General features: G+C 45.0%; 1 protein-coding gene across 2 annotated transcripts; it reads left to right on the forward strand.

The window, feature by feature from the left end:
- The first annotated feature begins 1557 nt into the window (after positions 1-1557).
- On the forward strand, positions 1558-23451 carry TNFRSF1A (TNF receptor superfamily member 1A). Of its 2 annotated transcripts, none has more exons than XM_065406712.1 (10): positions 1558-1707; positions 16170-16344; positions 16875-17003; positions 17365-17511; positions 19423-19501; positions 19737-19822; positions 20039-20161; positions 20472-20518; positions 21383-21533; positions 22109-23451. In XM_065406712.1, the coding sequence occupies exons 1-10, from the start codon at positions 1669-1671 to the stop codon at positions 22375-22377; spliced, it is 1245 nt and encodes a 414-aa protein (XP_065262784.1). In that variant the 5' UTR covers positions 1558-1668; the 3' UTR covers positions 22378-23451. The 2 variants fall into 2 exon arrangements, with proteins under 2 accessions (XP_065262784.1, XP_065262792.1); XM_065406720.1 differs by having other exon boundaries at positions 19737-19813.
- Positions 23452-26887: the final 3436 nt, after the last annotated feature.

Below are 26887 nucleotides of genomic sequence, written 5' to 3' on the forward strand. Positions count from 1 at the left end.
TTTCTTATTTGGTTTGTTTCTTGATTATTAATACAACCAAACCGTGGTTTAATGACAGTTAACCCAAAATTTTAAAAAGGTGGAAATAAAAGTAAAAGGCCAGCATTTATTGCCATGTTCAGTGATGATAATACAGTGCATGTGGCATTCACTTCCATTGGCAACGTACTCCATGTACGTCCGACATACATCAAAGCAGTGTGCACCCCAAATTAATCAAACTTGCTTCCTGTCACAAAACCTTAACTCTGACTTCCTAATTAATTGTCTCAAGAAACTGGCACATCTTTAAAAATTTTATTAAAGCTAATGTTAAAAAAATTATATAATACATAGGTTGGGGAAAGAGTGTTTTGTACATCTGGGTATAGTGCTTAGATTATCCACAAATACAAAGTTTGTTTTTAAAAGTCATATGCACTGGCATAGAGTACATAATCAGCAATAACCCAAATTTAGGTGAATAGATTTAACAATACAGTTTAGTTATTAGAATCCGAATACTTGGTACATCACTCATGAAAAGTTATACAGAGAGTTGGTTGTGGAAAGCAAAATATATCAATAAGTGAAGATTGTCCCTCAGTAATTGAGAATTAGGTTGGTTGTCCATTGAGAAAATACAATCCTACTATCACACAGTCCAAACATGGGTAATGTTATATTTTGCCGTTGTTGAGTTTGCTCATAAGGATTTTGCATTAGGATGCATTACACTTGCTTTATATTTTTGAAGGTCTTCTTTGTAACCATAAGAACTAGAAGACTTCTTGTTTTTAAATTGGGATTACGGAGAACAAGATAGCACCCTAAAAACCCCCACCAAAGTGCTGGCTCACCGATATGACTAGTGCTATTCAAACCCATGCCCCCTTGCCAGATTCCAAAGTCCTGCTGCAAATAATGGAGGTGTTAGAGCTGTTTAAAAAAGTTGCAAGAATCTTTTATGGAAAGTGCAAAATAACCTAAATAACCTCTCGATTATAATAACACCTGTATATAAATATATATGTAGATAATATAAAGAGCACCAATTACTGGCATATATATATGTAGCATTGTTCATAGTAGGTTTAATAAGAGTTTTACACTGCAAATGGCTTCTTGAATGCTGCTCTTAACAAAGGGGTTAGCTGAGTCTCATGTCTAGAGAGACAAGGTGGGAGAGGTAATAGCTTTTACTGGACCAACTTCTTTTGGTGAGAGAGACAAGCTCTCAGTCTTGTGGAGGGTTTACTAGGAGGTTGGGGATTGATCTCTGGGTTTCTCTCTGACCCATGAGGTGGAAGGGGTGGGTCTGTCACAAGAATGAGGAAGATTAGTAGGGAAGATGGATGTCTGCTACCCTGAGGGAAGGGTTGGCGTTAATGAGAACGACTGAGTTTTTGTCCCATGGGGAGGGGAGGGGAGAGTGAATGGGGTAAGGGCTGAATCTCTTGGTCTCTGTGCTGTGGGTAGGGGAGGGTTAACTTTATAGTTCCATGTTGCCTCCCTCGTCTGCCTCCCCCCCCCCTTTCCTGTTGCTTTCTCACCCTTTGCTGGCAGGAAGTTGCGGAACTTACTAGTTTCAGTTTGTGTTCGGTCTCTTGGTGCTAGATTCGCGTTGGCCTTGGGGGGCTTCTCTGTAGACGGGGGTCTTATCATGGGGACGTAGGAGACGACAGAACTATGGCCCATCCGGAGCCTTCCCCTGCCTTGGTGGCTACGGTGAGTAACACTTGGGATGAGTGCCTAACTCCCAACAGTCAGTCACCAGGCTGGAGAGTCGGGTTAATGGGAGCACAGAGCTGGGAGTGGTGTGGGTCTGGTTGGTGACTGCAGGAAGACTGGGAGTCAAGTCTCCTGGGTTGTATCCCCAGGTCTGGGAGGGCTGTGGGGTCTGGTGGGTTAAAATTGGGAGGAGAGTGAGAGTTAGGCCATCTGAGTTTTATTTTCTGATGTGCCTTTTGTGAGTCCCTTCCATTTTGCGGTCTCCTTTTCCCCCTCTGTAGAAGTAGGCTGGTACTGATAACCTGCCTCCCCTCGTGAGCTGCTCTCTCCTCCACTGGTGGTCCCCACATTTTTTACTTTGCACCCCCCCAGCTGGGGCTGGGCCATGGCTCCTGGAGGGAGGGGCGTGGACAGGAGTAAGGGGGACAAGGCTGGGGCCACAGCTGGGGAGCGTTGCCTTGGGAGGGGGCCGAGGTCGGTAGCCAGGGCCCCTGTCGCGGGCCCACAGCCGGAATCCAGGGCGCAGGGCTGTAAGCGGGGCACCGGGCTGGCAGCTGGGGGCGGGGCAGGAGTGGAGCTGGGTGCCGCTCCCCCCGTAGGGGCTGGCCTGGGCCCCAGCTGCGCCCCCCCCCCCCAAATGTTCCTCGGCAGCCCCCTAGGGGTGCACTCCACAGTTTGGGGACTTCTGCCCTAGAAAGACTGTGCTCCTGTCCTTGATAAGTTATAGAGAGAGAAGGTTGTAGAGGTAATATATTTTTCTCTGTGGGTGAGAGAGAGAAACTTTCCAGCCACACAGAGCTCTTCTACCGTTCCCAGACCTGAAGAAGAGCTTTGTCTTGAAAGCGTGTCTTTTTCACTAACAGAAGTTGGTCCTTTAAAAGCTATTACCTCACCCATCTTATCTCTAATATCCTGGGACCAACATGGCTACAATAACACTGCATACACCTGATGGGAGTCCGTGAGCTTGCACTCCTCTGGTGGGGTTCCCTTACATAAGCTAGGCTGAAGGTTAGCCATATCCCACTTGGATTGGTGAGTGACCTGAGGCTGCTTTCTCCCACTGTCGCACCACAGGAAATAACACTTAACCCAACTATCAAGGAGATGCTTCTCCTGAGGTTCCCCAGTCACTTCCACAATCCTACAACATCTCTGCTTCCTCCTGCAAATGCAGTGCTATAACAGTCCCTCCAGTCCTCCCACCATCTACATATCCAATACCCCCCAGTTCCACAAATTTGGATAATGGATGTTGTCTTGTGTTTCCTGTCCCTATGTATCTAATTCTCTTCAGTAATTCCTATTGCCCCATTTCCTGTGTCCAATTCTCCCCCAGTCCCTCCCATTCCCAGGGGTGCCATTTGGGGGGGGGGCACATGCCCCCCCCCAGTTTCATACCACATTATAATTTTACCAATAAGGGTGGAGTTATGGGGGCGGGGGGCTTGTGGGTGGCTATTTTCCTTAGCCCTCTGTAACCACCCCTTCCAGAGCTAGGTGCCTGGCCAGCAGCTGCTGCTCTCCAGCCACCCAGCTCCTGCCACCATGGCCCTGGCAGTCTCCCCTTCTTTGGGAAACTGATCCATGGCTGGCAAGGTGCTGGGGGACCTCAACCAATGCTAGAGGTGGCCGTGCCTGAGTGGGTCTCTGCTGAGCTGGTATGGGGGGAAAGGAAACCTGTCTGTGCTGGTGCCTCTGGCTCAGGAGTGGGAGCGTTCAGTCTCCTGAGTGCATGGCTTAGAGACAGCTCAGGTACACGCACACAGTCACCCCCCTACAATCCTCCCCAACACACACATGCACAGTCTCTTACTCCCACTCTTTCACACACAGTCTCCCCCCAGAGACACTAACACACAGTCTCCCCCAATGCGCGTGCACACTCTCTCACACACTTGTATTATTATTATCATTGTTGTTGTTACTACTTGGTACTTCCTGTTGAAATGCGCAATACACATATATTCTCTGTAATTTTATTCTCTGTTATTTTAGTTTTTTTGACTGGTCTGTGCATTTCATAACTTTATTTCTCTCTTATGCTTAAATTTAATTCTTTGAGTAGTGAGTTCTAAAATGCCTAACCTGTCCTGGCTGGAGTAATTATCATTATTACTTTTATTACCATATTGTGCTTTGTCATTCATTATTTAAAGTGGTACAATCAAATAATATCCTTCTAGAATGTAAATTTAGCTTGTACTCACCTTAGCTGTGCCAGTTGTTTTTAAAATAAGCTAAACACATAACTTTAGACACTGTGCAGATGAAGGTCACTTATTTTCAAATTGTATTTTTAATTATATTTGTAAAATAACTTAAAATTTATATGAGAATAAATGTGGTTCCAAGTCTGATAGTAATGATGGAGTCAAATGTTAGTAAGTCACGTACATGATTGTGATTGGTAAACATAAATGCCAAAATAATTAGAAAAATAAATTTGCATTCTTAATAAAAGAGGGGGAAAAAACTTAATCACATATGTTACTAATTAAGTAAATACCTTTTTAGTGGAGTGAAAAACAATTGACTAAAATAGAGTAGATAATAGCAGTAACACAGAGTGTGTCTGTTAGAGAAAGTAAGCAGATTTTATTTATTTTTATTTATCTCTACTAAAGATAGTGTACAAAGTATCAAACTTGTGTTTCTGATATCTGTGTTAAGGTTCCAAAACTGATACCTCAATGCTTGGGATTGGGAATATCTAGCTGTACTATCCCCTGATTGTTCTAAATTTACATATAAACTTAATATATGGCTTTAATTGGTGTTTGTATATATTTTTCTTTCTTTATAAAGAAATTAGATACAGTGGTCCTATCAGCTAATTTCTAGGTTATCTACAAAAACCAACAACGTAAAGTTGCCCCCCCCAACCTGAAATGGCGCCCTCTGATCTTTCACCTTGTGTAGTCAATGCCCTTCAGCACCTCCAGTTTCCCCTGCCTCTCCAGTGCTCCCTGTCTGGCTTTATTCACCCTGACTCTTGGAGGGATAGTTCAATTTGAGAAATCTCCAGGGAACCTGAATTGGGTTCTCCATGGGGGCCTGTGAAGCTGTGTTTTGGGGTTTCCACAGGGCTTTATATTCCAGGGGAGTATTCCTGGAGAAGGACTCTTTAGTATTCAGTGACTCTAGGGGTTACTGTGTCATTCTGGTGTTCTCTCCCCAGGGCCCCAGGCAGCTGCCTCTCTTCTCTGTTCCTGACTTCCTGGCATAGCAGAAACAATTCATTTTTAATGAGCTGCCTCCCTAATCTGTCCCTGACTCAGCAAGAGGTTGGATTTACAGGAATTGCAGTTGCTTTCCAGACTTGCCAGCCAGCCTGGAGACTTTAACTCCTCAGTTGCTGGGATTAGTCAGAAAGAAAGGAATCTCTCCTCTCCTAAGCAGCACTGGAGAACCACTGCCTTACTGAGGGAAGGATTAAGTGGCATTTACCCCCTAAAACCTATATATGAGAAAGAACAGGAGTACTTGTGGCACCTTAGAGACTAACAATATATAGTCCCCTTGGATCTTAAAACAAGGAGAAATTAACCATCCCCCCTCCTTCCTTCCACCAACTCCTGGTGAATACAGTTCCAACCCCCTTTGGATCTAAAAACAAGGAAAAATCAATCAGGTTCTTAAAAAGAAGGCTTTTAATTAAAGAAAAAGGTAAAAATCATCTCTGTAAAATCAGTATGGAAAATAACTTTACAGGGTAATCAAACTTAAAGAGCTCAGAGGACCCCACTCTAGTCTCAGGTTCAAAGTACAGCAAACAGAGATAAACACTCTAGTAAAAGGTACATTTACAAGTTGAGAAAACAAAGGAAAACTAACACGCCTTGCCTGGCTGTTTACTTACAAGTTTGAAATATGAGAGACTTGTTTAGAAAGATGTGGAGAACCTGGATTGATGTCTGGTCCCTCTCAGTCCCAAGTCTCTATATATGAGAGTTAGTACTGACTCAAAGGAGAGAGTGCTCCCTTCTGACTCACCCATGGTTTTCTGTGCAGTATAGCACCCACTAACACCATGTTTGGGCAGTGGGTACTCAGGGATATGTTCTTATTAAAGCATCATGACTCCTGCCCCCCAAAATCATAATATTTAAAAAAAAATACAAGTTGGGTTTCTTTATTTGATTTTTGGCTTTTGAGTCTTTAGGGAGCACTTGAGTCACATTTTCAAGCTTTTTTCTCTGCAGTTCTGAGGGCCAGTAACTTCCCTCTTTTAAAAAAGAAAGTTGAGATTCTCATGTAATTGCGTGACTCGTGGAGGTGGAAAAACACCAAACATCAAGAGATTTGTGAAATAGTCATGAGAGTTGGCGACACTGAAGCTTGCGTTCACCAATTAAATATTTGTATTCTTGCTTTACAAACATTTAGCACAGAGAAACTAGCCTACAGCCAGTGGAAAAAATTTAATCTAAAAGTGCAGGGGCACAAGCAGCTGGGTCCACAGATGAGCTTGAATTTCCCCTCCTCCCAAAAGTCCCCAGTAGCATCATGTGCTATATTTATACCATAAAAGCCGGTGTACTTGTACACATAAGGGCTTGTTTACACTTGAATTTTTAGTTGTTTTAACATGTTATTTAACACTGTAACGTGACCGTAAATTCTAGTGTAGATGCTACACAAATGTTTGTTCTAGAACACAAACATTAAAACACTGGAATGAATATGTCTGGGGGAAAACTATTGTATAACACAGATGAATGACACATTAAAATACACAGAATAGAGGAAGTGAGCTTACCTATTCTTTACATTTTAATAAAGCATCTATGTTGTAAAATTTTGTTTTCCCCTGAAATATTCACTCAAATGTTTCTTCCTGAAGGAGATAAAAACTCAGCAAACTGATAATGATTAGCCTATGATTATTTCAGTACTTTAGCCACTGTCTTCTAATTCCAATACTGTAGCCAACTTGTCCTCACCAACAGCCCCTCTATTCCCCTCTGCAACTATTTATTTTCTTTCCCAATTTGCTCCCTCTTTTTCTTCTCTCTTGTTTTCTTCCTCACCTTGTTCCTCTTACTTGCTCACATCCCCCTCACTTGCAGACATCTACAGTACTTTCAGGCTAGGCCTGTGAGGGTGTGAATTGCAGAGGTGGTGGCTTTGGGTTTTGCCAGGCTGAAGATGGCCAGGGAGGGGGACTCTCAACGCCTCCCTGCACCAGCCTATAGCTGTGGTGGGTGAGGCTTGTGCATTGTATCACCACCAGCACATGCAGGGGATGGGCATATATATGTGCTCTCCCTCCCCATCCCAACTGACAGGCACTGCAACAGGTGCAGACAGCTACCTGAGGAGGCAGAAATGTGGAACAGAGAGCTAGAACTGGCTCCTTGATGAAACAGCAAAATGCAGTACAGTAGAGGGGGTCTGGCCTAGATAACTAAAATGGTATGCAATGTGTAACTTTGGGTTTAATCCCCAGTATTTTACATATAGCTGCCATGGTCTCAGAAACATACAGGTCTGTCGCATCTTAAGCGCATTTAACATGCGCGATTTCAGCTTTACGCGGTCGGCAAAAAAAAAAAAAAAACAACAAAAAAGAGAAAAACACCAATTTTAATACTGTACCTGTAGTGCGGGCGATTCCGCCCGCCATTCAACTCAATGTAATTTTGACTATACGCGGTTTTCGCTTTACACGCTGACCGCGGAACGTAACCCCAGCGTAAAATGAGACAGACCTGTAGCTTGAACCGCTTTCTGATTCTTGTTCCCCAAGGTATGCCTCAGTGACTAAAAACATGATTCACCAGCATACATGCTGTGGTTTGGTGGTTTGAACTATTGTTTAATGTGGGGAATAAATTCTATCCATTTTGTAAACAAACAGGTGTTAGTTAGCATATACTTATCCCATCTTGATCTGTGGAATGGGTCCACTAAAGTCAAGTTGTAAATCTGACCAAGAGAAAGCAATTTCTCTGGATTGCAAAGGATGTCTGAACCTTGTCCTGGTGATTTGCTATTTATGGAGTGTAACAACCTCTTTCAAAGTAGCTCATGCATGTCTTACCAGTATGCTGCTTACTTCAGGGCTTGGTAGCTGTCATGGATTCCTAAATGACTACTTCTATAGAAATCATCATGGATATGCATTAACAAAAGTCCTTAATAGTTCTTGGGAACTAGTTATCATGGCATTTTGTGTGTGTAAAAGTCTTTTTAAAAGGCTGAGTCATTCATTTTGGTTCATCTTTGGTTTATAGTTCTTTATTATTCCTCAGATCTTGATCAGTAATAAAACTTATTAGCCTTTTATGTATTTGTGAAACCTAGAAATGACTGTCTTGTAACTGCTTTCACAAAATCTGATTCATCCCTGTCCCTTTGTCTGTTATGCCTGAAGATGTGGTATCAGAGTAATCAACTTACATGACCTTGTGTTCTGTATGCTTGGCCTGGGCTTTTCTAGTATTTCCTATATTTATACTATGTACTTTATTTACACCTTGGTTCATGTTTATAAATTCCCATGGTATCTTGTTGAAAGCTGCTTCTTTGGCTAGAACATCAGCTTCATAATTATCAGACCATCTGCATAAATGCTCTTCCACTTTCTTTCCAGCAAATAATCAATTGCTGCAATCAGTTCTTTTTGTCTAACTGGCTTACCCTTGGAACTGTTACCGCCCAAGTGCTTGAGGCGGACTTTAAATGGTCTGTTGCCCGGTGTGCTTGGCACCAATAAAGACACTGAGGGGAGAAAGCAAGCCAAGTTTATTTCAGAGCTCTGAAATGGCACTAGGAGACCAGCATGTTTTAAATTTAGTGCAACAAATACAAATAACTTTTATTTTTTATACTTTAAGCAGTCTTTGTGTAAGCTTTTGTTTTGTTACTTTTTTTTACACCTTTTACCCCTTTTTTTTTAGCAGTTACAATTAGAAAAGTTTTCATACGCCTGCTTATTTTGTGGCCTTGCAAGGCCTGTTTACAGCAGTTTGCCTACTAGAAAAGCTGACCCTTACATTTTTGCTTCAGCTTGGTACAAAGCCTGTAAGCAGCGAGCACAGAAGTAGGTGAGAGTTCACAAGATGGGGTTTGGGGGTGCAGATAGGCCCAGAGCAAAAGAGCTTCATCGACACTTTGGTCTTCCACTCTCTTGAGTTACCTGGTAGCTAGCTCAGTGGTTTGAGCATTGGCCTGCTAAACCCAGGGTTGTGAGTTCAATCCTTGAGGGGGCCACTTGGGGATCTGGGGCAAAATCAGTACTTGGTCCTGCTAGTGAAGGCAGGGGGCTGGACTCGATGACCTTTCAAGGTCCCTTCCAGTTCTAGGAGATGGGATATCTCCATTAATTAATTAATTAGCGGCCCCCAACAATCCCTCCTTTGAGAACACTTAACAAACCTTTGTCAGAGTTTTTTTATACTTTAAAGACAAAATGCGATTAAGCTCCATACAATTAGGATTATTAATGAGAGGGTATAAAGGAACCTCTGGGGAGGGAGAGGTACAAATTTTACATATGAGCACTTTACAGCAAATGAGCAAAAGAACAAGAATAAAACATATTACTATACCTGTGAGCAAGATGCGAACAATGTTTCCCCCTATATTTTTTAGTTTTCTTAAACTAGGTATTTAACTTTAAAGGGAATTTAAAATAGTGGGGTTTTTTTTTTTGGGCCTTCCACTGGTTAAAGGCCCGTTTTGCTGACAAGATGTGCTTGTTAATGTCCTGTGAAAACTTTGGGACATAGGTACAACACTTTTTTTTAATAAGGGCACAGACCCCGCCTTGCGAGGCTAACACATAATTTAGGGCCTGTCGGTTCTGCAAAGCCAGCAGTTGAAGCTGGTACAGCTTAGAACTTATGCTTTTTTCTATGGCTAGGGTATCATTGGCAAACTGGGTGAGAAATTTAGATAGTTTTTTGTAAAGTTGGGCTAGTCGTCCCACCCCATAGGAAGGGAGGGATATTATTTCAAACCTGTCTCCTTCACTGATGGGTTCTAAGGTAGCTCTCAAGGACCGATAGTACCTGGGACGACCTGAAGGAGCCTTGGGTAGAATGCGGAGGGGAGGAGCAAGATAGCCTTTGTAACAGCTACCATGCCAACCATTAGGAAGCCATTTGTAGGCACTAGTACCACAAACCCAAATACTCAGAAGACAAAAAGAATTATTGACACTAAACAGGTCAAAAAATAACAAGACCAAATACAGAGGCCAGGTTTGCCTTCTGTGAGAAAATAAAACCAATGCTCAGGGTTTTCGCGGGGAGTATGCCGTGACTGTTTAGAAAGATCACAACGCATTCCCAGCGATCCTTACTGTCTTTTGAATAACAGCTTAAGTCCCAAATTGTTGTTAGCAGTCTTTTCCGCAGGCTGGACAGTCCACTGTTTAGGAGCGGGTACTGCTTTTAGTCGAGAGTGATGAATCCAGTTCTTGTGTCTTTTGACCTTTGCCGCTGTATGGGTGACAAGCAGGACGGTGTGGGGTCCCTTCCACTTTTCTTGGAGAGGCTTGTCCTTCCAGGTCCGCACGAGAACGGAGTCACCAGGCTGCAGGGAGTGGACTGGAGTATCCAGCAGAAGAGGCTGTGAATCTTTGGTGTACCTGTGAAGAGAAGAAAGAACAGCAGACAGAGAGCACATGTACTGAGACAAGAAACCACACTCCACTTTCCATTCCCCTGCCAGAACTGGGGTACTATTTATAGGCCATGCTCTTCTAAACATAATTTTGAAGGGACTAAGCCCTATCCTACTCTTAGGGAGAGCACGAATGCGAAGTAACACAAGGGGCAAGGCATCAGGCCACTTAAGAGAGGCCTCCTGACAGACCTTTGAAAGGTGTCTCTTGAGCGTTTGATTTGTGCGTTTCACTACTCCACTGGCTTGTGGTCGCCAGGGTGTGTGGAATTTCCAGGGGATTTGCAGAGCACTTGATATCTTTTGAACCACTTGAAATGTAAAGTGTGTTCCATTATTAGATTTCATTCATTGGGGGAGGCCGAAGCGAGGAATAATTTCCTTGACAAACTTAAGAGCCACTGTTTTGGCAGTGTTGTTGCGACATGGGAAGGCTTCAGGCCATCCGCTGAATTGATCCACTAAAACAAGAAGGTACCTGTACCCTTGAGTCCTGGGAAACTCAGTAAAGTCTATTTGCCACACCAATCCTGGGCTTGGGGTAGGTTCCAGGGTGGCTGGTGGCACTGCTACTCCTGGTTATGGGTTATTCTTTTGGCAAATTAAACATTCAGCTTGTACCTGTGATGCTAGGGGTTTAAGTCCAGAGGTTAGAAAATATTTAATCATGAGCTGGGTGAGAGCCTCTCTGCCTGCGTGTGTGGTTTGATGCAGTTTCTGCAACACCGGTCGAATCAGGCCCTTGGGCAGGAGGATTTTTTCCTCTGTGGAATAAAACCATCCCTCTTTTTCCTGGAGACCGAGACTGTCAGCCAGGTTTTTGTTCTCTTGGGAGTACTGAGGGGCTGCAAGTTTACCCACTGATGGGATGAGGGCATGCATTTGGGCATTCTCCTCTGTTGGTGATTTCAGGGTAGCAGCTCGCTTAGCTTCCCTGTCTGCTCTGGCATTGCCCCTGGTTACATCTTGATTTTCCCTTTGATGGGCTTTGCAATGCACCACTGCTACTGCTGAGGGAAGTTGTACTGCTTCTAAAAGCCGGAGAATTTGAGACCCATGCTTGACCGGAGAGCCTTGAGCTGTTAACATTCCCCTTTGCTTCCACAAACCAGCGTGGGCATGCAATACCCCAAAAGCATACTTTGAATTAGTAAAGATATTAACCCGTTTGTCTTTTGCTAGCTCGAGGGCACGGGTCAGGGCCACTAGTTCAGCAAGCTGGGCAGACGTTCCTGCTGGTAAACTCTCAGCTTCCACGGTATCATGAAGAGACACAATAGCATAACCAGCCCTCCTTTGCCCATCTACAACAGTACTACTTTTATCTGTATACTATTCCAAGTCAGCATTTGGGAGTGGCTGATCTTTTAGATCTGGGCGGCTAGAATACTGAACATCTATGATTTTTAAACAGTCATGTTCCTGCCTTTTTGTCTCTGGTAGCAGTGTAGCTGGATTAAGGGAGGGACAGATCTGCAGGGTGACTTTAGGATTCTCTAACAGCTTCGCCTGGTACCGAGCAACCCGAGCCTGTGTGAGCCAAAGACCCCCCTTAGTGTCCAGCAAGGCTCGGACCATATGAGGAACATACACACTTACACACTTTTTTCCAGTGTCAGCTTTTCGCTTCTCCAAGCACTAGAGCAGTAGCTGCGACCGCCCTCAAACAGGCTGGCCATCCCTTTGAAACTTGATCCAGTTGTTTAGAAAAGTATGCTACAGGACGCTTCCAGGCACCTAATAACTGAAATGCCCTGTCTGCTTCTGGGGACCAGTGAAAGGGGTCTTGATCCGCTCCCTTAACACATTTATACAGAGGTTTAGCCCACAGTTTAAACTCTGGAATTCATATTTTGCAAAAGCCTGCCATGCCCAGAAATGCTCTAAGCCGTTTACGGTTGCTGGGGATGGGAACTTGGCAGATAGCCTCCTTTCTTTCGTTTGAGAGCTGTCTCTCTCCCTGCCTGATGTGAAATCCCAGATATTGAACCTCTGTAAGAGCAATTTGGGCTTTGTTTTGAGATACCCTGTATCCTCGCAATCTAATAAAGTTTAGGAGACTCACAGTAGCTCTGAGACAAGGGATTAGACCCACAGCAGCAATTAGCAAGTTATCTACATATTGCAGCAAGAGGGCTCTGTCTGAATTATCCCACTCCTCCAAGTCTCTGGCCAAAGCCTGGCCAAACAGAGTGGGGGAAATTTTAAATCCCTGGGCCAATACTGTTCAGCAAAGCTGCTTCTTAACCCTTCTGTTGTCCTCATTATGCCTTGCAGTATTTTGCTGATCTTAGTTGCTTGGGCACATTCAGCCCCCCTTCCTCTTGGTTGTCAGCAAAGTTTTGGCTGTGAACACTGACCTTGGACTGAGGCCAGCTGTATTTTCCTCTCAGTTAACTTATTCTGTGCTTTTTTTTCTTTTTCTTTTTTGGCTTCTTTTAACTTTTAAAGGAACCTTTCACTCTTTACTTATACACTTTTTCTCCAACCATTAACACATACTCATTGCCATTATACACCTTTCCAGTAACATAACTTTTGTACAGAGCTTTGAAGCAACAAACCAGGACGAGCACACTTACTTCTGAGGATTTCACTCTGTACAACCTCTGGTGTCCAATAGCTTTCCCTTTTAAACCTTAAATGCCTTCTCTGTCTTCCTCCGCTTAGCCTTGGCTATAACTTGAATCCGCTCCACTTCAGACAACAGGGTTCCCATTAGTATATTACAGTCATCCCAGTCAGACTTATGGCTAGCTAGACAACCTTCAAAGATTTCTTGTGTTCCTGGACGGGCTACCACACTCTCAGTAATCAACGGATACAATCCCAGGGGGGGGGGGTACTCTCTAAAGCCTGTGGGGGTGGAGGAGCCGAAGGGGACACCGATTCTGGCATTACAACAGTGGGAGGGTTCTGGGGTTTAGCAGCACATACTACCGAGCCTGTCGGAGTCAAATGACACTTGAGCAAAATATTAGTCCTATTTCTTAACACCATAAACGTATACGCATAGAGATGTTCATTCCATTTACCTGTTTTCTGACAAAACAAAAGCAACTGAAGGATCGTGTTGTAATTAAGTGATCCTTCCGGTGGCCACCTTTCTTGGCACTCCAGCTGGTACTGAGGCCAATCAACTGTACAGAACCTTTTTAATTTACTTTTAATCAACTGATCAGATCCAAACACCTTCCAGTTCACCAGAATGCATTCTAAAGGTGTACACTGTACCCTGCCGGCTGTACTCTGTCCCTGCCCCATACTGAGGGAGACTCTGGGCGTCCCCAAGTCACAACAGGTAGACCTCTGGGCGTCCCCAGGTCAAGACAGATAAAGTCCCCACTGGACTGTTCCTGCCTTATCCAAGGGTCCGGTTCTGCACCGTCGCCCTATCGACGGGACCGGTTCCCCACCGTCGCCCGCAGCTGCTTCTCCACTGTCTGTGTGCGTTGCACCGTTGTGCCCTCCGGGGTCGAGCAAACCACGTCTCTGCCGAGGCCCCCGATGAAGTCACCGGTGAGCTCTGGGCGTCGGTCGTCGTCGTAATCCGTCGGCCACCAGGAGGGATCCGGGCAAGGCTAAATTTCAGCCTCGAGCCCACCCAGGGACGCCAAAACTGTTACCGCCCAAGTGCTTGAGGCGGACTTTAAATGGTCCGTTGCCCGGTGTGCTTGGCACCAATAAAGACACTGAGGGGAGAAAGCAAGCCAAGTTTATTTCAGAGCTCTGAAATGGCACTAGGAGACCAGCATGTCTTAAATTTAGTGCAACAAATACAAATAACTTTTATTTTTTATACTTTAAGCAGTCTTTGTGTAAGCTTTTGTTTTGTTACTTCCTTTTACACCTTTTACCCCTTTTTTTTTAGCAGTTACAATTAGAAAAGTTTCCATACGCCTGCTTATTTTGTGGCCTTGCAAGGCCTGTTTACAGCAGTTTGCCTACTAGAAAAGCTGACCCTTACATTTCTGCTTCAGCTTGGTACAAAGCCTGTAAGCAGCGAGCACAGAAGTAGGTGAGAGTTCACAAGATGGGGTTTGGGGGTGCAGATAGGCCCAGAGCAAAAGAGCTTCATCGACACTTTGGTCTTCCACTCTCCCGAGTTACCTGGTAGCTATGCTTAGCGGCCCCCAACAGAACTGTGGAATCCATCTTGCTTCCATGTGAGTTGGTTTATGGCAACTGTCCATCTTGAAAGTTGATGATATGAGTGCCAAAGCAGTTCAGTTACTATGTGTCGTGCTACAGCATTGTGGGTGGCTAAAAAGACCAATTCTTGAGTGACTATTCTTGCCACAGATAATGTGGGTATAAGGCACAGGGCAAGAAGATAAAGTTGGCACACTACTAGCTCTTGAGGCCTGCTGTACTTTCCTCTCTCAACCACCTCTCTTCAGCCTCTTTGAGTCCCTGGTGCACTGCAGCACTCCAGTATGGCCTGTTGCTAGTTGCATCTTCCCAGCTTGCAGTGTTGATGTTGACAGTTTTCAAGTCCCTCTTGCAAACATCTTTGGACTTGAGCCTTGGAGTACCCACAAGCTGGTTCAATATATCACATAAATGTGCATTTAAATACATTCTTTGTCTCTCTTTGACTGTTTTGTGGCAACTGAAAGAGCTTATCTGTTATTTGTCTCTTATCTGTTATTTATAATTCATAGCTCTCTGACATTTTTGGAGAGAGGAGGTCCCCCTGTTTGCCAGAATTTCATTTTCCTACCATTTCTGTAGTTTTGAATGGCTTTCACATGTGTAACTTTCTCTTAAAAACGACTAACTTTTGAGAGGGGAATAGGATGGCATACAGCTATAATAGGCATCTTTGTATGCTTATCTTTTCCTAAACCCACAACCACGACACTTTATTATCTTTATTGGTTTAGCTTTCACTTTGCTAGAGTTCTCACAGCAGAAAAAAGTCTATTTCTTTGCAGCTGGTACTAATCCCTTTCACAAGAGCAAGTTAGGAAAACATTGCACTCAAATAAAATTACAAAGAACTTATAAAAACAAAGATCAAAACAATTTCACAGAAGCAAAGCAAAACAAGTACATTCTCACAGCACACTTCTCATTGAGAAGTCAGCCCACCCCAGGTACAAGGGAAATATGTTATTTAACTCATTATGCCTATATAAGCCACCGAAATATTAAGTGTTAGCTTTTAGATGTGTAGTGCATTAAAAACTTTTCACATAGGGTGTTCTTTCTTTTCTCACAGCCCAGTGCTTAACTTCTCAATAATCTGTGTGAGGTAACATACAAAGTAAAAAAGTTTTTAAATGAGGAAGGAAAATATAATTTTTCTTTACGGATGGAAATAGTAATAAGACTGCAGTCAAAAATATTCTCAGCTCACAGCTTTATAAATTATTCTGTTAAAGCAATTTCCCACAACAAAACACCGACAAAACAAAAACATTAAAATAAAGAGGTGGGGGAATACTCTTATAATTAGAGATGAGTGAGTTGCTGTAATGATGTTACATTGCTCTGAAGCTTTCTAGACAGTTTTGAAAGTCTCAGGATGTCTGTCTTTGTAGTCCTGGAGCATATTAGTTTTTAAACAGTGAAATGTGTTACAAAAAAAGATTTCATCAGGAATCAGGTTGCCTTTTGCATGACTCAAGTGAAGGGATTTCAGTCCTTCCTTAAAATTCCACGTGGGTCATATTAGTCCATAGACCTTATATCCATTACAGTCTCTCTTCAAACAGTAGGTCAGTTCAGTTGGTCTCATTGTCATGACAGGCTGGTGCTAGGCTCAGCTGTGAATTCTACCCAAGGAAATGTTTTCTCACAGTGGTCTTTTCCCTTTCCAGCTCATTCTAACTCTGGCCTGGGTGTGGGCTGAGGAATGCTTGGGAGTAGCCCCAAACCCAGATACCCAACAAATCCATGGGACAGCCCTGGGGAGAAAGAAGAGGGAGCCAAAGTGTCAGATGGGAGAGTACCTACACTCCAACAGGACCCACTGCTGCATGAGATGCCACGCAGGTACAGTAGAGTGTAACACTGAGTCTTTACTGCTAAGGCCAGAGAGGCATTCCTGTTTCCTGAACTCTCAGTCCAAATATCTCTTGTTCCCCAGCTATCCCTGGTGAGAATGCCACATCCTGGAGTAAAGGAGACATGTACTTTTAGTCATGGGATCTCCTCTCCCCTTGTCCCCTCACCCTGGTGAGTGCATCCCCTGCTGGGGCTAAGGAAACATACCATTTACCTGCACTCTCAGCCAGATGCTGCTCAAGACAATCTGCTGCCTAGGCAAAACTTCAGTGTGCACCCCTCACCCCTGCCCCCTCCCACTACAAAATCACCCCACCCTTTAGCATGCCAGGTGGCAATGCTATGGGAGGCCACCCCCCAGAAAGCTGCCATCCTAGGCAACTGTCTAGTTTGCCTATAGCTAGAGCAGCCTCTCAGCTCTGGGTTCCCCTGTCCCCTACAGTGTCCCTGGCTCTCATTTGCCCTAGGGGAATGTCTCTTTATGCCTGTCAGATCCCTGTTAGGTGATTCTGTTTCAGGGACTTACTTGGCAGAAGACTGTCAGTCAGTCAGTCTTGCGACCATCTGCATGCCATGTCCTAAGGGCACATTCACGGCTACGGATAACACTTTGAGGAAATGCATTGGTTGCCAACGGTGCCGTTCAGGTGAGTCTCACCCGTGGGATGATGGGGATCGGGAAGCGGGTGGTGGTGGTGGGACAGGGACTGCAGGAGTGGACATGGAGATATGGCGGTGAGGAATGAGGATAGAGTGGAGGTGGGTGGATGGGGACAAGAACAGTGGAGGAAAGGGATAGGGACAGTGTTGGTAATTGCAATGGAGTGGTGGTGTTTTGATGAGGACATGAGCTTGTAGGGAGTGATCGTCAGGCTCTTTGGTACCAACTCTTAGTTGGGGAAAACAGAGGATGATGATGTCTGTTTCCGGCCTGTGCTGTCACCATGAAGAGGACCCAGTGGTGGAAAGAGGGTGGAATCATCTCTCTCCCTCTCTGTCGCCTCTCAGAATTTCAGCAGATAACACTGTCTGAGTGCACTGAAAAGAAGAATACAGTCTGTGGCTGTCTGCCCAACCAATTTCAGAGCGAACCCAATACTTTATTCAAATGTAAGAACTGCAGCCCATGCCACAACGGGACCATCCTGAAAAACTGTGAGTGTAACACAGACAGCTGCTACTGCTGCCAGGGCAGGACATAGCACCCCTTCCTCCCACCCACTCGCCTTGGGGGAGCCATATCCCCTGCCTTGGTGTGATTTCTCTCCTGGAGCAATTTCTTGTTCCTTCCCTCCTACTGTATTTCCCTGAGTCCAGGAATGATTTCACCTTCTACAGTCTTCGCTACTCCTCCTTGCCTCCATGCAATCTTTGCTCCCCCATCACAGATTATATCTCTCTCCTGTACCACAGAGTGAACTTCCCCCCCCTCCATATACCCAGGAGAAATTTCCTGCTTCATATTAATTCCTCCCACCCTGCCTGTGCTGGAGCCAGTCCTCTCTGTCCTGAGTAAATATTTCCTTCTGCTCTGGTGTGGATACTTCTCCCCTGCTGCTCTGGAGCAATGTCTTCCCACTCCCCTCAACAAGCCCTGGAAGGATCCTACTCTCACATACACTCTGGAGCAGTTTTACACCTCCTATGTCCTGGAGTGATGCACTCCCACACTGCCGTAGAATCACTTTCTCCTCTGCTCCCCCTGTCCTTGATTGATTTCCCTCTCCCTTGCATGGGGCAGTTCTCTCCTCCAGCCTCTCCCTGACTTGGGAGTGATTTTTCCATACCCCTCTCCTTATGGAGAGACTGAGGGTCTGTCTACACTTGAAATGCTACAGTTGCACCACTGTAGCGATTCAGTGTAGACACTACCTATGTTGATGGGAGAATGCCTCCCATTGTCATAGATAATCCACCTCCCTGAGAGATGGTAGCTAGATTGATTGAAGAATTCTTCCATCGACCTAGCACTGTCTACACAGAGACTTAAGTCAGCTTAACTATGCCACTCAGGCCAGGGGTGTGGATTTTTTACATCCCTGACCAACATAGTTAAACCGATCTAATTTTCTGGTGTAGACCAGGCCTTAGTTCTGCACCACCTCCCTCCTGACCTAGACTCACTTCCTCCTCCATCCCCTTTCTCCTGTAGTCTGTTTTCCTTCTTTTCCCATAGTACAGCTCCCTCCCCAATTGTTCTGAAGCTAGTCTCCCTCTCCTTGGCAATTTTCCCCTTCCACATCTCACACCTTCCCTGGTATGAATTTCCCTGCCCCTTAGGCGAGTCCCCTCCTCTGCCCTACCCCTTCCCATTCCGGCTTCTCTCTCTCTCACACTTGCACACACTCACACTTGCCCTAGAGTGACTTCCCTTCTCCCCCTGCCCTTGAGCAATTTCCTTCCCTCTCCTCTGACTTAGAGCTATTTCCCTCCCTCCTCCCCCTAGTGCTCTCCCCATCCCCCCTATGAGTTCTGGAGCCATTTTCCCTCCTTTCCTCAAGTGAGTTTTGCCTCTCTCCGCCCTGCCCTGCCTTTAGCTGGTTCCCTCCCTCCCACATCTAAAATAGTGTGACTTCCCCTTGAGCAGTTTCCCTCACAACTACACTAGAGCATTTTTCCTTATAGATATTGCCCACACATGACATCCCACACCTCAGAGTTATTTCCCCCTGCCCCCGTCCTGACTGGCTTCCTCACCCATGCCTGCTGCTCTGGAGCCACTTCTCCCTCTCCTTCCCCTCCTGCTTGCTCTGCAGTGAATATTTTCCCTTGTGTACTTCTCGATTTCCATCCTTCAACCCAGTTTCTGCTACACTGGAGCAGTTTCCCTCTGTCCTGTGCCCGAGAGTGATCCCCCTGCTCTGGAACAGTTTTCCCCAACCACCATCTACCGGGGAGTGTCACACCTGCCCCCATCTCCTCTCAAACACCCGTGCCATCGAGTGATTCACCTTCCTGACAACAATTTCCCTACCCCCAAAGAGAGATCATCCTCTCCCCACTCTAGAGGGATTTTCCTTCTCCGTCATCTCCCCTGGGGCTGACATTTCCCTCTTTTCTCTACAGGTGCAAAGGACAGTGACACGATCTGTGTATGTCACCCTGGATACTTCCTGCACAAAAATAACTGCAACCCTTGCAGCAGGTTGGTTTCCTGTTCCTATGCTCCCCCTACTTGTGCAACAGTGAGAGTGGACTCCATTAGACACTGACCTTCTGCAGGCAGATTGAATAACCTTATCTTCCAGGCTCAGGCTGCCCCCTAGTGCTGTCACCAGGCAGATTTGCAAGGAGCTGTGAAATGGGGCAGTCCCTGGGAATACTTGATACATGGTGCCCTCACTCCCCACATCATTCAGATTTCTGCTTCCTTCTTTCAGCTGTAATGAAGAAGAATGTAAGAAGGTCTGTGCCGCAATCCCATCAACTTCCCCCTCAGTGAAGAATGACTACTGGGGTACGCAGGGTATTGGCATTTCTCCAACATTTGCTTCTGCTTTCACTACCAACCCCATCACCCCTGCCCTATGACTGCCCTATCCATCCTCCTCTCTCCCCACTTTTCCTCTGCTTTCACTCCCGTCCCCATCTCCACATGTTCCCTTTCCAGTCTTGCTCCTGTCCTTACTCCCACCCTCTCCCCTTCCTTCTGTTACTCACTCGATCTCTCTCCCTCATCTAGGTCATACCATCTTACTCATTGGCCTCGTCGTTGTGCTTGCAGCTAGCCTTGGGCTGCTCTTTGCAGTTAAATTGATCAAGCAATACCGTCAAAGAGTGACAACGGCTATTTTTTACTCATGTGGTGAGTACAACAGTCTCTGTGGTGATACCGGCTGGGCGGATTTTGGGGGGTGGGGGGAGGAGGGAGGGAGATATGGGGGTCGGCCAGAGTAGATGAGCTCATTGTCCTGATTTTGGCAGTTCTTACAGTCTTGCATCTATTCTCACGCCTGTGATGAGAATCCCTCCCATGAGCTCGTTGCTGGGATTTGTGCATTTCACCACAATCCCTCGAGTGAAGTCAGAGCTGTGGAGGTACCCGTGGGCTTGAGCTGCTTTTTCTGTATATCTTGGAGGGAAGGAAGTGAAAACAATTTCTCCTTTTTTTTCAGTTTCTACGCAGCAGCCAAAGAAGGAGCCGGTATCTGAAGTAAGCAAGGTACTCAGTGCAGAAACCTACCTTCAGATTATCATTCCCCTCAGTCCCATTCCACCTGCCTGGGGCCCAGGGCAATATTCTTCCCCTCAGCCTGTTCTCAGGGTTCGTACGTCTGAACGTCCCGAGCATTAGGGCTCTGGGCTGTATATATAAAGAGACAACTTCTCAGTTTCACAGACCCCCCGACTAGTGAGGAATAGTTCCTGAGTTCCTATCCCCAGGCTTCATCTTGCCCCGTTCTCTCTCTCAGGATTCATGCTTCTCAGACACTTGCAGATGGCTCTCATGTCCCACCCTGTCCCCCTACATACACATCCATCCTTTATGCCTGGCTTGGTCAAGCCTGGCAGATTTAGCTCATTGAATTTCTCCTCAGAACTTGATCCCTCCAGCTCCCTGAGCATTTCTGTGGCTCTTCTCTGAGCTCCTTCAATTTGTCGCTACCTCTCTGGGATTAAGGAGCTCAGAGCTGAGCGCAGTATCGGGGTCTCCTCAAGACTGTATAAAGAGGGACTGTCCCCTCCCTCCTCTGGAACTCGTTTGAGGTCTCTGAGAGCATGGGGCCCTGAGCTGGGCTCCCGGCATGACTCAGTTCTGTAGATGTTTCCTCTTAGACCCCCATTTTCTGATGCCAAGAGAAAGTTTAACCCTCTTGCTGTGCGAGTAAGATATGTTTGACTCCATCCTCACAAATAAGGTGTCTGTGGGGGGTTCCCCTCCCTCATGGGGAAGTTTTAACTCCTGGGTCCCTGATCCACATCTCTCTTTACCCTGTTAAGTGTGCAGTGGCAGCTGTTCCCCTCAGATATAGTGGTGTTGGGCTGCCCCAGCGTTGATTCCAGAGTAAATACTTGTCTCTCACAGGTTGTGATGAACGAGAGGAAAGCTGCCACCTTTGCTCCGGTACCACCCCAGATCGAAAACATGTGGACAGCCAATGCTGTGCCAAGGTCAATGGTTGAACAGGAGCTACCAGATTGTGTCAGACCTGCTGGAAAGACTCAACTCCCAGACAGTGAGTGCAGCTTCCTCTGAGAAACAGGATTTCTGCGTGCACGTGGGGGTGGGATGTGCATGTGCCTGTGCAGCATGTGCACCTGTGTGCATATGTGCATGACAACTCTGTACATCAGTTGCAGCCCTGTGCCCAAACAGATCTAGTACATATGAGTTCACATGTGTTGGTGTTTGCCTGAGGCCAGCCAAGAGTGGCCTGTTGCATGTGTCCAGTCTTGGACAGTCTTGTTTTGGTGAGTTTATGGCTTGCTGTACTTTACTGTGTGAATGTATGGCAGTGACACAGTGCAAGCATCTTTACAAGAATGGCCTGGCATGTGTGTGCATGTGTACACAAGACCATTCCTGTGAACAAGCTTGCGGGGTCCCCCATATTCATTTGTAGATAGGCTCAGACCCAGATGTGACATGTGTCTGTGTGATCGCTCAGAGGGGTGCAAGACCTGATCTGGGGGAGGTGCTTCCCTACATGGCACCATCATGTTTCTCACCCCAGACTACACCGGTGCAATTTGCATCCCCCCTCCACTTCCCCAGACCCTGCTGCTGATGTCCCCTTGCTTGTTTCACCAGACCCTGTTGTTCTCTATACTGTGGCGGACCATGTGCTGCTGTCTCGGTGGAAGGAGTTTGTGCGACGCCTGGGGCTGAGTGACTATGAGATTGAGCGAATCGAGCTGGAGCAGCGGCGCGTGCGGGATGCCCAATACGAGATGCTGAGACAATGGAGGCTGCAGATGGGCCAGGGTGCCACAGTGGAGCGCATCAGCTACGTCCTCAACCAGATGGAGCTGAGTGGTTGCAGCGAGGCTATCCAGGAGGCACTGGCCGGGCAGCCCTAACCCCCATTCATACCTCCTGCACAGGCAACTCTAACCTCTTCTGCTTTAGTGCTCCCTTCTCTAGCTCTGTCCCTCCTCTTCAGAGAGGATTCTAATCCACTCTTTCTTTCTTGTGCGTCTCCACCTCTTTTCCCCACCCCCTCTGGTATGTTTGTTGGGGTTGGCAGCAGGTGATGCTGGTGGAAGGTTAATGATCACTTTTCAGTGAACCACAAAGTCACTTATGCCTTCAAACCAAGAGAAAGTCCTACAGCAACTGCCACAGGGGAGCACCTCCGAAAGGACAAAACAGACTGATTCTGTGACCAAAACATGGAGGCCAACCTATAACACAGAACCCAAACTCCCAGCCCTGGAAAGGGAACACTGATTGGGGCCCAGTCATGGGTGTTCAGGGGTTGGATGGTGCCACCACAAGAAAGAGGGAGAAGTTAGCTTCCTGTTCCTCTATTGCTCGAGGGGAGTAATGGGGTTTCTCGGGTGCTGATAAAGTCAGGTGAGATTGGTGCTATTTCTATAGCTCTTTTCTGTACCTAAAACGCATGTAAAAGAGCATTAACAAAGTACATGTATGTGTGTCACTGTGCGTGTGTGCATGGACAAGAGCAAGTGTGCATGGATGGGAGTGAGTGTGGCTTTGAATGTGTTTGCCTGTGTGCATACATGAATGACTGGTTGAGAATGGAAAAGTGCATGCACATATGGTGGCATGAGTGCATCTGCACATCTCTGCTTACACTCAGGCAAGGCAGGCATGCGTGACTGTGGCCTCATATGTGTATCTGCCTTTGGATGATTTGCTTAATCTGATTTAACTGCAAATATGATGGCATATATTTTGTTAGGGACTTCTGAATAATTTCACACTACTTCCCAGTCTCCATCCCATGAGCGCTCACTGTTACATTCTTCCAAGTGTTAGCCCTTGTGAGGTGTGGAGTAGCTAAGGGCTCAAATTATCCTCACACCTTTTGAACGTGCATTCTCTGTCTCTTGCAGAGGGCCAGGAGGACTTTTTTAAACTCTTGTAAATACACTAAACGCTCTGAAATAAAAGCCCAGTTTGTAACCCTGCTTCCAGTCTGCATTTGTCCATTTAGTCCTCTCCTGCATACCACTGGAAGAGAAAGACAGGAGCCAGGGGGACCCCAGAAGCAACCAGCATGGGCCGTAGCCAGAGATGGAACATTGGATTTGTGGAATCAAGGATCTCCTCTTTTGTACATAGAATTCAATTGTCCCAAAGACTTGGGGAAGTTGGAGGAGAGCTGGCTGGTTGCGAGTGGGGAAAAGAGTGAATGGAGGCCTCAAGACATTTGGAGGATTAGTTTGTTAATGAGGTGCCAGCAAATTTTAAGTGAACTTGCAAACAATAGACAGTTAATATTAAAAAAATAGTAAAATCTCTTTGATTAAGCACAGGGAATAATTATAGTGAAGAGGCAGCTCCTCTATAGTTAATGTTAAGATCCCCTTTCTATTTAAAGCTCTATAATAAAAATAATGTGCTCTCATATAGCACATTTTTGTAGATCTCCACATACTTTACAAAGAAGGTCAGTATCATTATTATTTACAGGTGGGGAAACCCGGGACATAGAAGTGAAATAACTTGCTTGTCATTGCACAGGTCAGAGGCAGTGCGTCAATAAAACCCAGATCTCCTAAATCTCAGTCCAATGTTCTATTCACTAGCCCTGCTCGCTCATCTCAATTGGGGCCAGTTCTTTTAATCAAATGACTTAACTTAGGCGAAGTCTACACTACTAAATTAAGTTTACCTAAGTTACTTTGATGTACAGCCATTGCTGTAATTGAATCGGTTTTACATGTCCGCACTACGCTTCTTGTGTCCTCACCAGGAGTGCTTGCACCAATTTAACTGTCAGAGTGGGGTATTGCAGGATAGCTTCTGAAAAGTAGCAACAGTCAGTGTAAGCAACATAGTGTCTACACCAGTGATACTCAGACCTCAGTAGTTCAGGAACCAAATTAGCGATCAATCACATTACCCAGAAGAAGTAGTGTGAATTCATTGTTTCATTTACTATAGTACTACATATTCATATTTAAACAGTATATATATAGTTCTCACAGCAAAATGACTGATGAAGTATTATTATTTTATCAACTACAATTGGTTAATAACAGTAAAAGGATTCTGATTGGTTAATAATTAAATCACACCGTGTCTTACTATCATGTGCTGCAAAGAGCCACAGGATACACATTAAAGAGTCACTTGTGGCTCGCGAGCCTCTGTCTGTATATCACTGATCTACACTGACATTGCGTCAATCTAACTAAATCGACCTCAGCACTACGCCTCTCGCGGAAGTGGAGTTATTAAGTCAGTGTAGTGGGCGAGTTACATCGGTGAGAGCTGCATTTTAGTATAGACACTTGAGTTAGGTCGACGTAAGTGCCTTAGTAGGCTCAGCACAAAGCATTTTTATCCTTTTCACAACCTAACCTTTACTTGTAAACATACTAGACAGTATTTGGTCCTGCCATGCCTCTCGAGGTCCCTTCCAGTCCTAGAATCTATGAATCTATGAAACTATATAACAATCAACTGCTATAGGGACACTAGATATTCAAAGACAAGGAAACAAAATTTATAAGGGAAAGAAAATTTTCAGGATTGTTTAAAGCAACTACTGCTATGATCTTTGAATTTTACAAGATTCTTTTACACCAAGCATGCACTTAATTTGTTAAAATCAAATGATGTTAAGGTAAGTACACAAGTAAACCAAAAGCCCTAAAAGCAGTAAAAAACCCACATATTGTTGTCATCAAGACAATTTCTTAATATATTAAAGTAACAGAAAACACACACAGATTCTGAATAGTTAAAATGTACCATAGAACAGTCTTAAGACTGTTTCGCACAGTGAAAGTCATTATCACATTTAGTACGTGATACATATAAGCACAGGTATGCCTTACACCAGGGGTTCTCAAACTGGGGGTCGGGACCCCTCAGGGGGTCGCAAGGTTATTACATGGGGGGTCACGAGCTGTCAGCCTCCATCCCAAACCCCGCTTTGCATCCAGCATTTATAATGGTGTTAAATATATAAAAAAGTGTTTTTAATTTATAAGGTGGGGGTCACACTCATAGGCTTGCTATTTGAAAGGAGTCATCAGTACAAAAGTTTGAGAACCACTGGCTTACACCAATGACTGATGCATTCTTGATGCCATTGACCATTCCAGAAAAGGGGGGAGGGAACCAAATCACAGACCCCAACATTTTTGTCAATGCATAATTGTCAATGCATTGCAATTCCATGAATTAAATCTAAAGTGGTAATAATATTAAACATTTAGATTTTAAAATACATTGGTCACTGCTTAATGTAATCAGTAAGGTACAAGTAATTAATGGTACAAATTATAATTGTACTGCCATGTATCTCCAGAATCCTTCTGAATACAGTTAACTGTACTGCTGTGTATTTCCAGAGTCCTGAACACTTACAGTTGCATCATTTCATGCCTGCTCAAGCCAATATAAAAGGTTTTTTTTCACATCATCCCTGCTCTGTTTTTGATTCATATTTGCCATTTTACATGGTTCAGTTGACTGTCAGAGAAGTGACTGAAAGATGCCAACTTTAGAAGCAATTTCTCTTTAATTACTCTTCTTGATTACAATATCTGCTACCATTGATGATAACAGAAGAAAAAGAGATAGGTAGATCTCTATGGAGGATTCCCGGGCCATCCCTGTGCACATAAACAGCCTTTTTCATGGGGCACTCTCTGCCTACCTGGTGCAGCTACTGGGAAGCAAATAGATACTGTACCTCATCATTTTTTTTTAATTAAACAGAGTATAAGAATATGTGACCTCCAAATATTAATTGGACTTGCCATACTCACCAGAGGTGCCTTCTCCAGCATCACGCTTGGCCATGATGCTGTTCTGTGACTGGCTGAACTGCTCCAGAGGTTACAAACAGCTCCTGGCTCTCTGGGAGAATGGATCCCTTGCTGGACTGTCTCCCATTCTCCTTAGTAACTGCAAGAGGGGGGAAAGATGCTTATCTCTCTCTGGCTAGTCATGTGCATGTTGAGCATTATATGCTTCACAATGGGCATCCACTCACCTGCAGCAGCCAAATGTTAATGAAGGATTGTGAAATTAACAGGAAGAGCAGCAGGAGTTATCGTGTTTAGGGGTAAGACAATGAACTTTTGAAACTATATCTGGCATGCAGATGAACCCCTAGTGATCTCTTCAATCTGTGAGGACAAGCTGCCAGCAAACTTCATCTTATGAGAAGAGGTCTTTTCAACCAGGCTTGGTTGGAAACACTGGGGATAACTTTTGGTGGGATAAACTTCTTAAGATAGGAAGATAACTTGTTAGTTAAGTTTAAGCTTTAGAAGGCATGTTGTGATGTTGTTTTATATTTACCATAGGTTCCCATCTCTTACACTGCGTTTTAATTTAATCTCTATTATTTCTTTTTTCTATAACTGAACTCAAGTGCCATGC

This window comes from Emys orbicularis, chromosome 1 (assembly GCF_028017835.1).
Source record: "Emys orbicularis isolate rEmyOrb1 chromosome 1, rEmyOrb1.hap1, whole genome shotgun sequence".
Classification (NCBI taxonomy): domain Eukaryota; kingdom Metazoa; phylum Chordata; order Testudines; family Emydidae; genus Emys; species Emys orbicularis.

Bases quoted from the DNA above. Each gene is read 5' to 3' on its own strand.
- TNFRSF1A (XM_065406712.1), top strand. From the start codon at position 1,669: ATGGCCCATCCGGAGCCTTCCCCTGCCTTGGTGGCTACG. The intron at 20,162-20,471 runs GTGAGTACAACA...CTTTTTTTTCAG, and splicing joins GGCTATTTTTTACTCATGTG to TTTCTACGCAGCAGCCAAAG. The intron at 21,534-22,108 runs GTGAGTGCAGCT...TTGTTTCACCAG, and splicing joins AAAGACTCAACTCCCAGACA to ACCCTGTTGTTCTCTATACT.